This window comes from Lithobates pipiens, unplaced genomic scaffold, assembly GCF_037356315.1.
Source record: "Lithobates pipiens isolate NorthernLeopardFrog02 unplaced genomic scaffold, aLitPip1_a1.2 Scaffold_13, whole genome shotgun sequence".
Classification (NCBI taxonomy): domain Eukaryota; kingdom Metazoa; phylum Chordata; class Amphibia; order Anura; family Ranidae; genus Lithobates; species Lithobates pipiens.
Genome location: NW_027507718.1, coordinates 102,660,535 through 102,675,781, shown reverse-complemented (window position 1 = coordinate 102,675,781; position 15,247 = coordinate 102,660,535). Strand labels below are relative to the sequence as shown.

The following is a 15,247-nucleotide window of genomic DNA, read 5'->3' as shown; positions in this document are numbered from 1 at the left end:
AGCAAATGGGACAGTAATAATTTATCCACAATATCTCCCAGGAAATATACAAAGAATATTCCTGGTTTATTTGATTCTGAACTGTACGTGTTGTGAATTGAAAGAGCTGATCACATTGGCCTCTGTACAATGTGGGAGATGGATAGTCTGCTACTGGGGGATCCTGCTATTGTGTGAAGGAGTACTGTGTTTATACTGATAATGTGGATTATGTCTTCTGAGCTAGAAGACAGCAAGTCTGACCGAAAAGGTCAGACCGCTAATTCATTTAGGCTGGTTAAATGGTTAATTAGCTAAATTTAGGTTTCTGGTTACAGTTGTATTGTTAGGGTAATTTGTTTAGGAATCTCCTTCTCAAGTGTATAAAAGATTGTATTCCTGTTCTAATCAATAGTTATATTTCTGGTGAGCTCCAAAACTGCTCTTGCTTGGTTCTTGGGGTTACTATGGCCAGATCCATTGGTCTAGTGTTCCAGAACTTGGGAAGCGATATACTGACGGAAGCACTCAAGCGGAGTGTGGGACGTTCCGTTTTCAGATAAAACTACCTTGGAGGTCGTGTCCTCAATCTATTCCCCAAGTCCCTAATTTTTTAGGAATCTCTACCTTCCAATCACTTTGTCATTGGTGCCAACGTGTACCATGACAGCTGAGTCCTCTCCAGCACCACCCAATAATCTGTCCACCCGATCCGCAATGTGCCAAACCCGAGCACCGGGTAAACACTGTTCGGCGACCAAGGTCTTTTTTGAAAGATTGCCCTCTCTGTCCTCCTAATAACTGAGTCCCCTACTACCACTACTTGTCTAACCTTTCCTGCATCTCTGCCCATCTCCTTACCAGAACAGTCACTCCCCTGGCAGCTAGGGGAGAGCGCCTGCTCCAGCACTGCCACCCCTGAATTTAAAATTCTCTCCATTATGCAACTTGCCATATATTTTGGGGTGTATTAACTCAGAACTAGCCTTCCTAGCACTCTACCCTCTACCCCTCCTTCTAGCCTTCACCCAGCTACCTACCTCTGTCTCCTGTGCCTTCAACCTCCTAACGCTGGCCCTCCCCAGCACCTGCTGGGTAATTTCCATACTCCTTTCCAGGCTCTTGATGCTGCACAGTGTTGCCACCTTGTTTTCTAGATCCAGTTTAAATCTAAACAGATTACCTGTAGAATCTTTTAAACACTGTTAACTATTCAAACTATATTGGTCATTACTCCTATGCAGTTAAGCAAAATAATACTTGAGTATTGATTTTGTTTTTCAGCCTTACACTTCATAAATGTGCATTCACACTGTATTGGATTGTCACATGGCCCAGAATCTCAATATAAAGCCTTATTACTTCCCACAATACCAAATTCATACTGCCTGTTATGTATTTTTTGTGATTTTCGCTAAACTATAATCAAATACATACATATTAATTGAATGTTACATAAAAAAAAATACCTTACCTCTTTATACTCATTGATCAGCTTTGTTAGCCCATTCAGAAGCATGGGACCCAGAGGTTTTATTTTGTTATCAGGGCATCTGTAGAAGACCAAAATGTCACAAATCATTAAAAAAACATGCAGTCATTAAAATTTCCACAAACTAAAACTAATCTTCCAATTTTCAATATGCTTTACATAGTCATTCTTAACATTTGCGATCAGTATATTAAAGCTGTATACTGAAACAATGGTATGCAACTTGCTGTTTATTGCAAGTCTTCAACAATCAAGGAATTTGGGTGCAGTTTTTGAAGACTGTATGGTTTCTAAAGCCTGTTTCATTGTGCCAGGAACATAGGAACAGACCCTTTCTAGAGCATATGATAAAGTACACACTGTAAACATTTTGTGCATTGACCCTTGAGATGTAATAATGGCATGTGATCTGCATGTTTTTGTAAGCTTTGTGCTTTAAAACAATTTACAACCAAATAGCAGGATGCCTGCAGGTCCCTGTAGCTTGTTTGATGTGCTGGGAATAAACAAGATTTGTGTGGATCTTACAAGCAGTTGCATATTATTATACTCCATTAAGATTTGGTTATATGGGAGCAAGTAACCCAAAACTGCATAGCAGATTTAGCAAAATGAACAGAAGGTACTACACAGAGCCATTTACATTTCCCTTAATAGTCTGGAGAGAGTTATTTAATTTGCATTAGATCTTGATAAGACTTTTGGAACTGAAGAGTGGCATAGAACAAGAGGGCTACAGGGACTTAAATGACAGATGTTTTTTTGGGGGTTTTTTAAGTGCAAGCTGGGAAAAGGAGCTTGTTGGTACTCTTACTGTAGCTATATTTTAACATACTTATGGGGTGTTTCTCTCCCCCCCCAATTTATTTTTTTAACTAAGAATCTCCAAGGGTGCTAATAAATGTAAATTCTGTCACTGTTTTTGTGAACATTTCCATTTACAAAATGATTTCTGGCTGATTGCCATTGGTTGCTGACTTTATTTTATCAGCACGTGACTGACTGTTTTGTTGCTAGGAAAGGAAAAGACCTGAATCAGTGTATTCCTTTTTCTGCTATTTAGTGAGACAAGAATAGCTGAAAAACATGCAAGTGGCAAAAAAAAAAAAAAAAAAGGTACAGATTCTCCTCCCCCCCCCCCCCCCACCCCCCAGCGGTTTCTCCGAAATAAAAAATAAAATAAAAATCCCAGTGGGAAGGTTTATACATCCTGATTTACAACGTGGGTCTTCCATTTACACCTCTGAAAAACAAGCAGTCATCTATTTTCTATATAGTTTTTGGCTAGTCCTGATTATTTTGGATGGAGGTTTCAGAGTTAAATTTAGGCTCCCCAACTGAAAGCTGGGAACACATGTTAAAGTGGAATTCCAGGCTATCCCTAGCTGTACTTAAACCTGTTCCCACCCACCTTCTAAATCCTATTCTAACTACCCTGTGAATGGGGTTGCTCCGGTCCGGTCACGCGATCTCCCCAACAGCTGGCTTCAGGGGAGAGGAGAGATTTCTAATGGCTGAAATGCCTGTGTGGTGATGTCACCCATAGGCAAGCTATGGGGCATCTGTTGGCTATCTTTATTCTCCCCTGAAGCTGCTGCAGAGAGCAGATCCCGTGACCAGACTGTGCCCTTAGAATAGGTAAGTATAAGCATCCTCCTTTTACAAGGTGGTTAGAATAGGATTTGGAAGGGGTGGGAGCAGGTTTAATTTTAAGATCTACAACAAATATTGCCAATAGATACTGACAAAACAATGCATACAAGTGTCTTCATACTCCATATGCACATATACTATAACTTGTTCCACACTCCTGTAAGAAGTTCGGTGTGTGTGTGTGTACGTACATACACACACGCACACACACACCCTGGCGATCGTGGATGGCACATGTCCCTCAGACACAGCCCATCCCGATCATGGTAAACAGCCAATGAAATTGACTATTTACAATTGTGACCGGCTGCGATTGGACACAGCTGGTCACATGGTAAACAGAAGCCCCGTTACCAGTAGATCCCAGTTTCTTCTCCTCCCACACCGATCGTGCGAGGAGAGCCAGGATCTGCGAGTGACCCACTTTTCTATGGTTAGGTTACACATTACTGTGCACCACACGGCCCCCCCAATAAAGAGAACCTGTCACCAGGGGTCTGTCACACAGCCTATCAGTACCGCAGGCTCTCCGTACCAGCCACCATGTCCAAAAGATTTTTTAAACTGGGAGGAGGCATATACAATCCTTACTAGAGCAGCAGGGAGCTCTCATCGTCAGATTCTGGTTCGGAATTCGAGCCAGTAGGGTATTGAATCGGAGTCCGTCCCAAATGAATAAGGAGAACAAGATTATAAGACCTAACGACCACCAGCAGTGTCATACACCCCAATGGCACCAACACAAACGGAGCTAGACCCCAGTACCAGCGCTGGAATAACACACCAAACCCGAATAATCCAGGCCCAAACCTACCTTCCCGATGCCCTGGCAAATCCTGTATGCTTTGCCTGCCAGCTCAGGGTCAGCTACAATCCCCCCTTTCATCGCACAGCCAAGTGTGCAGACCAACACTACAAATTTTTCTCAATTAGATTTTGTTTTTCCCCACAAGATTTGCTGCTATATTATATATATATATATATATATATATATATATATATATATATATATATATATATATATATATATATAATTATGGACCAAACAAATCTCTTTCCAGAGCAAATGTATTGCCTCCAACCCAATTTCGTCCTACGCCCGTATATTTTCTTCAGTGACGTCTCACACTAGACAGGTTAAAATGGTTTTTGGCCTTATATTCAATATCGGGCTTACAAAGAAAAACAAAATGCATGCCTACTGGTCCACCAACCACATCCACCACATGCCAATTTATTCTGCTGTCGTGTCCCAGACATGCTATGACATGGATTATGCACTTCCTACGTTTTAACAACTGCTCGCAGTGCCCTCCCTGATATCATCCCAACCATGATAAATTGTATAAAATACACCCCCTTTTCCAAGCGATTTGCTGAAGTGTATGTCCCAGACCAAAATATTTGTGTGGATGAATCCCTTATCCTCTTTACTGAAAAAAAAGAATTGCTACTCTACATAAAGATGGCCTAGGCTATAAGAAGATTGCCAAGACACTGAAACTGAGCTGCAGCATGGTGGCCAAGACCATACATCGGTTTAACAGGACAGATTGCCACTGCAGTCCTCTGCCACTCCTCCATGACATCATGGAGCTGGTGGATGTTATAGACCTTGCGCTCCTCCACCTTCCGTTTGAAGATGCCCCACAGATGCTCAATAGGGTTTAGGGCTGGAGACATGCTTGGCCAGTCCATCGGCTTCTTTAGCAAGGCAGTGGTCGTCTTGGAGGTGTTTTTTGGGATCGTTATCATTAGAGGTCGAACAATATGGGTTCTTCTCTGGCCGATGGCAATGGCGATATTTAGAAATCAGAACGGCCGATATTATATGATGCAGATTTTTGCAGGCTGATATTTTAGGCCAATTTTTTCTTTTTCTTTTTGGCAGGTGACACTGATTGGCACTGGCAGATGGCACGTTACATGACAGTTTTCATTCATGGCATGGCTTGAATGTAATTATTTTGGAAAACAGTTAAAGCAGTATTAAACCCAAGACAAAAAATGTAATGCATTGTAGCTTGCCAATCAGATGCGATGGCTGCATGAATTTTTTTTTTTTTTTTTTTTTTTTAGGCCTTAACAACCCCACCCCCCCTGTTTTCACTGGTGATCTTGCCAGTAACACACCTCCTGTATTAGGGTGTCTACACTATGGATGAAGGAGCACCTGTTAGTCTTTAACAGCAGCAGCATTGTCAGTCTTGGGTGAAGGGAAGTGTTATATGTACTAGATGTATTAGCATGTATTAGCCAAACTCCAGCTAACACGTTATCAGTTACAGCAAACAGTTTTATTCCCTTTTGGGATAAATGTTTTACATAAAGGCTGATCATTGTATACAGCCTCTGTCAGTGGAAAATGGTTTGTTTAAACACTCCAACTGCTACATTTGCAGGAGAGCTTGTTCTGTTGAAAGACAACAGACTTACTGGCTTGATCAACAGATGAAAATAAAAGGAAAGAAAGCCTAAAAAAAAAAAAAAAACAAAAAAAAAAAAAAAACAAACAGATGCAGCCATCACATCGAAGAAATCAAAGTTTTCTTTGGGGATTAAAAGCTTTTTAAATCAATGGTTTTAGTTCCAATTTAAATGTTTTATTACACTGACCAATCATTCTGTAATTACAATTGCTTACGTTGAACAGAGGTGATGCACAAATTGCAGAGATAACATCCTTAACTTGGCATTCGTATTTCCACCAAACAGCCCATCATATACCACCTATAAAATAAAGAAAAGAGAGACTAAAGATTATTTATGCACATCAAAGCTCTGTCAGTCCACTGTACTTAATTTGCAATCATGCCCATAGCTTCCATACAAAACACCAGTTATTTTTTTTTTCCCCCCCTTCATACACTGTAGCTACTGACTTTTAATAAGGACACTTACCTGTCCAGCAAGCGCGTGATGTCGGCCACCCGGAGGCTGATCCGTCCATCGGATCGGCTGCTCGCTCCGCCATCCTAAGAGAAACAGGCAGTGGAGCCTTGCGGCTTCACTGTCCATTTCCTACTGCGCATGCATGAGCCGTGCAGCGCTTTGTGAATGGCCCCATTGTTTCCTGGGACACACACATGTCCCAGAAGACAACAAGGCCACTCGCCAAGGAGGAGGAATTGAAGAAACAGCACCGCAGAATAGGAAGAGGCAGAGGCAGAGGCAGATTAGGAAGACTGCATTGCCAGACCCAAATGCCGTTCACGCGCGCGGACGGCTGTTAATTTTAAACAAGGGGTGACTGGTTAATGAGCGAGGAGGCGCAGCGCCTTGTGCGGGACGTAGCATCCACGAAGAGCACGCGGCACAGGCTCTGGGGCGCAAGCAGACCTTGCAACTAAGACATTGAAAACAAGACATTTTCTCAAGCAGGAGATCTCCACCTTGAATGCAACTGGAGAGATGGTGGTCTGACACACAGGAGCGCTGAGGGCAGGAAAGGAAAAGATGTGTACAGGCATTTCCAGTACAGGAAAAAAATACGTTTTACTCAGCACCAAGCTGAACTTTATGGCGGCATTTGTATTGCTAGACTATTGCTCAGCATTTAGTGCTTTTACTTAGTGCCTCTGCTTTTGTGCTTAGCACTATGGCTTCCAAATGAGACACCACAAAGAAGGTAGCAAAAATGCCACCCCAAGGGGCTGGGAACTTCAGTCGTGCCTCCACACTGTCATCCTCTCCTGAAATACCAGATGGGGCAAGCCAGGGTGAGTCATTGGAACCAATTCGTGGTGCAGTTGCTTCTCACATCTCAGCCCCTGTATACATGACTGAAGATGCATTTTCATCCGCCCTGCTGGGCCTAGAATGAAGATGGTCTGCTTTAATCGCATCCTCCATCCAAAAAGTATAGGAAGCGTGTTAGATCCCCCTCCCCCACCTTAGACCCTTCACCAAGGGAACAGTGGGTAGAGGATGAGGTGTTACCTCCAGGCGACTAGGAGGAAAGATAAACCGATTACTCCTCTGCAGAGGAAACAAAAAACGGTGGATGAACCCTTTTCAGCCTCGCAATCTGAAAAATTGCTGGTGCAATCTCTTACTGAATGGTTCGTTCCACTTTTAAGCTACCCCTAACGGAGTCAGCTGAAAGTTCAGTTTCTTAAGTTCCGTAAAACCCTCACAACATTTGCATGCATTTCCTGTCCATGCATTATTGGAACAGTTTATTTTTGCTGAATGGGATCACCCAGATAAGCATTTTCTCCCTCCAAAGAGATTCTCAGTTCTCTATCCCATGGAGGAGAAATTCACCAGCAGTTGACACTGTGATTTCCAGTGTGAATAAAAGTCTAGCTTGTCCAGCAGACAATGCACAAATGCTTAAGGATCCAACAGATAAAAGGTTGGAATTCCTGTTAAAAGCCTCTTTCTTTGGCAGGTGCAGATACTGCAGTCGCTGCAATAGGCATCTGTCAATCCCTAAAGGACCAGTTTAGACAGGGCCTTAAAAAGGTTCCTGTACAAGAAGCCTGGGATTTGGCCAAACTACCAAGAGCTATGTTTTGCCATAGACGCCATTAAAGATTCTATTCACCAGGCGTCCCACCTTACGCTTATGCTAGTACACGAGTAGGATTCTGTGGTTAAAAAATTGGTCAGCCGAAGCACCGTGACTGGGTTTCCTTTTCATGGGGATCGGCTATTTGGGGATGATTTGGACAAATGCATCCAAATGATTTCTAGTGGGAAAAGTACTCTTGCCAGTCAAAAGAAAGAATAAACACCCTTCATTTAAGCTGACTCTTTCTTCTGCACTAGGGGCATCTGCCTCTAGGCAGTGGAAACTGCCTCCAGAGTCAGACTCTGGAGTAAAACCCCAGGGTCAGGCCCAGGCACAAAAGAAGTCTTGGGGGCGGAAACCTGCAAGACAGAATTCTAAAGCCTCATTATGAAGGGGTGCCCCCCCCCCTCGTCAGGGTGTGGGGGGGGGGAAGACTTCTGCAATACTTAGAAGTCTGGCAAGAGGAAATTCAGGACAGATGGGTCATCTCCACGGTGTCTCTAGAATACAAACTAGAATTTCGGGAGTTTCCACCATCTCGTCAAACGTTCCCAAAGATCCAGGGAAAAGGCAATCTCTGTTTCAGGCAAAAGACTGATTCCTGGCTCAGGGGGTAATCATAAATACCCACAGAAGAGCAAGGGTTTGGGGTTTTATTCAAACCTCTTTACAGTACCAAAACCGAATGGAGATGTCAGACCCATCCTAGATCTAAAAAAAATCTAAACCAGTTCCTGAAGATCTGTTCCTTTCACATGGCGTCAATCAGTTCAGTGGTTTCTATCCTACAAGGAGAACTTCTGGCATCTATTGACATCAGGAATGCATATTTGCATATTACTATATTTCCCGCTCAAAAGTTTCTGCAGTTTGAGATAGAACAGCAGCATTTTCAGTTTGTAGCCTTGCCCTTCGGGCTGACTACAGCACCCCGGGTGTTTACAAACGTTCTGGCCCCACCTCTAGCCAGGTTAAGGGCACAGGGCATAACTTTCTTGGCATACCTAGACGATCTATTGCTAATAGACCAGTCGGTGGCTCGTTTGGAGCATTGCAACCAGTTACCTGGAAAGTCTAAATTGGATTCTCAACCTAGAGAAGTCTTTCTTAAAACCACTAAAAAGGCTGGAGTACTTGGGTCTAAACATAGACACAACTCAGAAAAAAGTGTTCTTGCCTCAGGCAAAGATCAACTCCATAAGAGACCTGGTGCAGATGGTCAGGTCGAAAGCAGATCCCTCTATTCGCCTTTGCAGGAGGTGGTTAGGAAAGATGGTAGCTTCATTCAAAGCAGTTCCCCTATGCCCAGTTCTATTTGAAACTGTTACAAAAGTATCCTGTCTGCTTGGAACAAAACGATTCAAGCTTTAGACTTGCCAATGCGGCTGTATCTAAGGGTATCCCAAAGCCTCAGTTGGTGGTTGCTAACCCAGAATATGCTAAAAGGAAAATCCTTCAGACCAGTTATCTGGAAGGTGGTAACAGATGCCAGCCTTTCAGGCTGGGAAGCAGTGCTAGAAAAGACAACTGTCCAGGGACACTCGTCAAGGACAGAAAGGACCATCAACATCCTAGAGATCTGGGCAGCAGGTCTGGCTCTAAAGGCCTGAACATTCAGGTTACGGGGTTGTCCTGTCAGGATCCAATCCGACAATGCCACAGCTGTGGCTTACATCAATTACCAAGGGGGCACCAGGAGTCTCGCAGCACAGAGGGAGGTGAACCATATCCTAACTTGGGCAGAAAGGAATGTTCCGTGCTTATCAGCAGTTTTCATTCTGGAAGTAGAGAATTGGCAGGTGGACTTCTTGAGCCACCAGCAGTTGCTGCCAGGGAAATGGTCTCTTTACCCTGACATTTTTCAGACTGTTTGCCAGAAATGGGGGGACTCCGGACGTAGATCTTTTGGCATCCAGGTTCAACACAAAGTTGGTCAACTTTGTGTCCAGGATGAGGGATCCACCCGCATGTGGAACAGATGCGTTGGTGACCACTTGGCAATAGTTCTCACCGATTTATGCATTTCCCCCTATTCAGTTGCTGCACGACTTCTTTGCAGGATCAAGCTGGAAAGAAAGCCGGCAATTCTGATAGACCCAGAGTGGCCCAGGAGGTCCTGGTATACAGAAATCTTAAAGATGGTGGTGGAGGATCCATGGTCCCTTCCACTATGGCCAGACCTACTTTAACAGGGGCGAATATTCCATCCTTCCTACGGTCTCTAAATTTAACGGCTTGGCTATTGAAACCCACATTCTGAAGAAACGTGGGCTTTCTGGGTCAGTTATCTCTACCTTGATTAATAAAAGGAAGCCAGCTTCCATAACTATATATTATAGAGTCTGGAGGGCTTATGTTTCCTGGTGTGAATCCAAGGGTTGGCACCCTCAGAGATCTATATATTAGGCAGAATTCTTGCCTTTCTACAATTAGGGGTAGAGATGAAGTTGGCCTTGAGTACCACCTTTGAACCCTTGGGACTTGAACTTAGTTTTGTCAGTGTTACAAAAACAGCCATTTGAACTGATACAGCATATTCCCTTAGTCTTTCTGGCAAGGAAGTTAGTGTTCTTGGTTGCTATATCCTCAGCAAGGAGGGTTTCGGAATTGGCTGCTCTTTCTTGTAAAGGGCCATACTTGATTATTCATGAGGACAGAGTGGTGTTGCGCCTTCATCCAGGTTTTCACCTGAACCAAGATATTGTCCTGCCATTGTTTTTTTTCAAAACCATGTTCCAGGGAAGAGAAGTCACTACATTGTCTTGATGTGGTGAGAGTGGTCAAAGTCTAAAGACGACTGCTCAAATCCAGAAGACTGAGGTCTTATTTATACTGCCAGAAGGTCCTAAGAAAGGACAGGCAGCATCGGAATCCACTGTCGCTAAGTGGATTCGGCAAGTTATAATTCAGGCTTATGATTTAAGGGGTAAGATTCCACCTTTTCAAGTCAAAGCACACTCTACAAGGGCAGTTAGTGCTTCTTGGGCAGTGCGTCACCAGGCCTCCATGGCTCAGATCTGTAATGCCGCAACTTGGTCTTCCATACATACATTCACCAAGTTCTATCATGTGGATGTAAGAAGGCATGGAGGATATTGCCTTTGGGCACAGTGTGTCAAGTCTGGGGGTGCCCTACAGGTTGTGTCTCCCTCCCCTCAAATAGCATTTCTACGGGACATCCCACATAGTGACTACTATGGTGCTCGGTGTCCCGCGATGTACGATAAAGAGAATAGGCTTTTTATATCGGCTTACCTGTAAAATCCTTTTCTTGGAGTACATCAGGGGACACAGAGGTCCCTCCACTCTTTTTGGGGTTTAGATATATTGCCTTGCTACAAAAACTGAGGTACTCCTGGTAGGAGGAGGGGTTATATAGGGAGCGAACTTCCTGTATTGGGTATACCAGTGACCATCACCTGAAGGTGCCTATATACTCACATAGTGATTACTATGGTGCTCTGTGTCCCGTTACTCCAAGTAAAGGATTTTACAGGTAAGCAGTTATAAAAATCCTATTTTTATGTCACACTATATTCGTGGAGCAATGTTTCAAAACATAATTTTTTGGGGAAAAAAAAAAAAAAAAAAGAATGAAAAACTAAAAACAGTAAAGTTAGCACAATTTTTTTGTATAAGGTGAAAAATGTTACATCGTGAGATAATCGCTATCTTTATTCAAAGTAAAAAAAACGTGATTCTCATTTTGGCCAGAATCGTGCAGCTCTTTTATATTACACACACACACACAGACACACACACGACTCAAAATGTCAAGTCCTGAGCTACTAGCCAGGTCTCAAGGGTTACTCGCCACCAGTTGGCCTACCCTGCCCCTAAACAAGCCCTCACAAATTATCTCATGAAATTACATTTAAAAAGTTTTATGCAGAATTAAGTTACAAAAATAAACAACTTTATCAGTGCCCCTCAGCTCAGCCTCACCTTTGCCCACCAGTGCGGTCAAACTGTGCCCACCAGTGCAGAGGAAGAGAGGGTGGCTGGATCATGACTGGAGGCAGAGGAAAGTCGCGGGATTACAGAGCGTGGATACCACTCTGATACAGCTTACATTACAATTGCCTCCGTGAGAAAGTGGAGGCTAGGGTAATTTATACAATGAGAAAAATGTAGAGCAGCCTCATGCTGGATAACAATATCAAAACGCAAAAGTATTGATGTTATTACCTTTGTTTCTTGCACAAATGTTTCTGTGCTATATTTTTTGACTACTCCATGAATTATTTGCATTCTTCGATATGTTAGAGAACATTTTTTAAAATGTAGGCTTGTTTCAGGTCAGTCACTAACAATACTGCAGAGTGTAATTTTTTACATTTTGAACACAAAGCATAGGCTTCATATTTTAAGCATCAGTGTACCTGTATGTTGGCTGGAAATAACTCTGCTGCCAGTCTCGACCTCAAAAGATGTGGCACAATCTTCAGTTTAACACGGGTACTGACAGGGTCTCTCTTCTGTTCTGGCTTCTGGACATTTCCCTATCATGAGAAATTTGATGTTTATTTGTATTACAATGACTAAACAAATATAATTATGACAAAATGCAAAAGGACAAAACAGGTTTATGAAGAGTAATTATAACAACATCTTTGTCTTTGTAATTGCATAGGATAGCTCTCATAGAATACAAAGTGCAGTTACATGGTTTTAAACGAAGGAGCTGTTGAATTAACTAAAAACACAACCAATTAAAGCTAAACTCAAGATCATCATCATCATCATCTAAATACACTGCTAAAAAATACATGAGAAAATAGTAATACATGCCAAAGGATTTTTAACTCTGCTCAGTTAGTCTTGTTATTTAGCCACTCGTTTGGTTTAGTCCCTGGATCATTGCATTGGCAGCACAAACTTCAACCAGAACACGCATTGGTCCTTAAAGCAGTAGCACATTGACCACTTGGCTCACTCTACTTTCACCTGTAAAAATGCAGCAAAGCCTGAGGGTTCTCTTCCCTCTCCCAGCCAGAGTGCTGCTGTGCAGGCCATTAGAGAATTTTGATATTAAGACATCCTATTTATTATGCTAGCATTATTTCAGGAAACCTTTAGTGAGAGAGGATGGAGGCAATGGTTGCTAACCATCACTTCGGAAAATTTTAGTTTTCTGGCTGCCAAGCAGATGCAATCACTTTATTTTCAAAGTCTATGAGCTGAAAGAAGTATATAGAGCAACAATACTGAATATGCTCCAAATTCCAAAGTGTCGGCTCTCATGTGAGCTATATGCAATCTCACAGTCTAACTTTCCAGTTTGCATTTTTTGCTCAAGGTAACCCTGATTTTCCAAGCTGCACACTTGTTCAAGGCCACCAACTTTTCAAGCTGGAAACTTGCTCAATGTTACAGACTTTCTAAATCGCATGCTCAAGGTTACTCTAACTCTCCAAGTTGCATGCTCCTGAGTTTGCTTTCACTTTCCAAGCCATGTACTTGCTCCACATCACTGTGACTTAAAGGAGTTGTAAAGGCAGAAGTTTGTTCTTTCTTAATGCATTTTATGCATTAAGATAAAAAGCCTTCTGTGTGCAGCAGCCCCCCTAACACTTACCGGAAGAGCCCGGTCGGGTCAGTGCTCAGTGTCTGAATGGACACAAGGAGCTGCAACAGCTCAGGTGTCCCCATAGCAAGCTGCTTGCTGTGGGGGCAATAACCAGGTGGAAGGGGCCAGGAGCATAGAAAAGGGACCTGAGAAGAGGAGGGCGTGGGCTGCTCTGTGCAAATCCACTGCAACAGAGCAGGTAAGTATAACATGTTTTTTTTTCCTATAAAAATAACAAAGACTTTAGAATCACTTTAAGCCTCAATCAATGCCACTGGCTTTCCAAGCCACGGTCTCGTTCAAGGTTACCCTGACTTTGCAAGCCACATACTTGCTCCACTTCTGTGTGAGCCTTTGCAAGCCACATGCCTGTTCCAGGACACTCTGGCTTTCCAAGCCGCATGCTTGCTACAGGTCACCAACTCTAAGCGGCAAACTAACAAAGTATTGAAGCCAACACAAATTGCAGTTTTCAGAAGGTGATCAGAAAAGAATGTCTACATATTTCTCACATTTTCACATTCAATGATTTTCAAATTATCCATACCTGCATTATTTAATATCTTTAAAGTGTTACTAAACCCACAACAGTAACGGTGGTCGGGGTGCAGGCGCAGAGGGTGTAATATATTGGAGCTTACCAGTCCTTAGCTGTGGTGGTTATAAGCAGGTTTTTTTTGGCTTTTTCCTCTGTTTTCATCTGGCTAGAGACACACTTCTTGTATTAAAGTGCCTCCACCCGGGTAGTGCACAGGGTGCAAATTTGGAAAGCAGCACTGTCAGTCTGGTGGGGAGGGTGTTGGCTGTACTAGTAGATTTAAATACACTAATGAATTTAAGCCAAACTTCAGATAATACTTTATCAGAATTTACAGCAACAGTTTTTTCTCCTTTTAGGATTAAGGTTTGAGGCTGGGTTCACACCGCTGCGGGTGGGAGACCCGGATGTGATTCGCACCGCACTGCAGTGCAAATCACATCCGATCTGTCTGTGCGATGCGAGTTTAGCCATACAGATAGTATGGCTGAATTCGCATCGCACCCACCGCAAACTCGCACAGGACCCTTTTTTGGTCCGCAGCAGAATCGGATCGCATGGGTGTTCACACCATGCGATCCGATTCCTGTCCGAGTTTGCACATCGCACTGCGATATGCGGACTGGTCTGGGGGTGTCATTAAGATTTCATTGACACTCCCAGCAGTCCACATAGGGCAGTGTGAACTGCCGGCGGTAGGCATGCGATGCGGGAAAACGCAGCGGATTTGCGGCGTTCCCGCATCGCTATGGTGTGAACCTAGCCTTACATTAATAAAAACTGATAATTGAAAGCACACCTGTCAGTGTTAAATGGTCGGTCTCATCTCTATAACTGATACATCTGCTAGAGAGCTTGTTCTTTTGAAGAAAAAAAACAAAAACAAAAAAACAAAACAGGACTTACTGGCCAGATCGCCATACCAAAATAGAAGAAAGCAAGCATAAAAAAAAAACAAAAACAAAAAAAAAAAAAACGAATGGAACCATTACATCCACGAATTGGTAAACTGCAATATAATGCATTTGTTTTTGGCTTTAATACAACTTTCCTGGCAACGGCAACACATTTATTAAAGCAGTATTAAAAACGCAAAAGCAAACATATTGCAGCTTACCAATTTTTAGATGTGATAGCTGCATTGGTTCTCTTTTTAATGCTTCCTTTCCATTTTAATCTGGGGATCAAGCCAGCAAGTCTGTTTTTTTAATAGAAAAAGCTCCCTTGCAGTTACAGAGATGAAATAAACCATTTAACACTGGCAGATGAGCTTAAAATTGTCAGTATTTGTTTAAAACCTGTATCCAAAAACAAAAAATTGTTGTTGTAACTGCCTATAAAGTATTAGCTGGAGTTCAGATTCAGTTTGTTTGTGTATTTAAATATGCTAGTACATCCAACACTCCCTTCCCCTCTGATTAACAATGCTGCTGTCCAAAGGTGCCCCCTTGCGTTCCTTCATCCAGAGTGGAGGCACTCTAATACAGGAGATGCGTTCCT

General features: G+C 42.8%; 1 protein-coding gene across 2 annotated transcripts in view; it reads right to left on the bottom strand.

Moving 5' to 3' along the window:
- ECPAS (Ecm29 proteasome adaptor and scaffold) overlaps positions 1 to 15,247 on the bottom strand; it is a 182,526-nt gene that overhangs the window by 131,776 nt on the left and 35,503 nt on the right. For both annotated transcript variants that reach the window (XM_077475350.1, XM_077475351.1), the window contains exons 9-11: positions 12,023 to 12,142; positions 5,769 to 5,854; positions 1,454 to 1,532 (exon numbers count right to left, since the gene is read on the bottom strand). In XM_077475350.1, the coding sequence (XP_077331476.1) occupies positions 1,454 to 1,532; positions 5,769 to 5,854; positions 12,023 to 12,142 (285 nt within the window). The remainder of the gene's footprint in view (positions 1 to 1,453; positions 1,533 to 5,768; positions 5,855 to 12,022; positions 12,143 to 15,247) is intronic.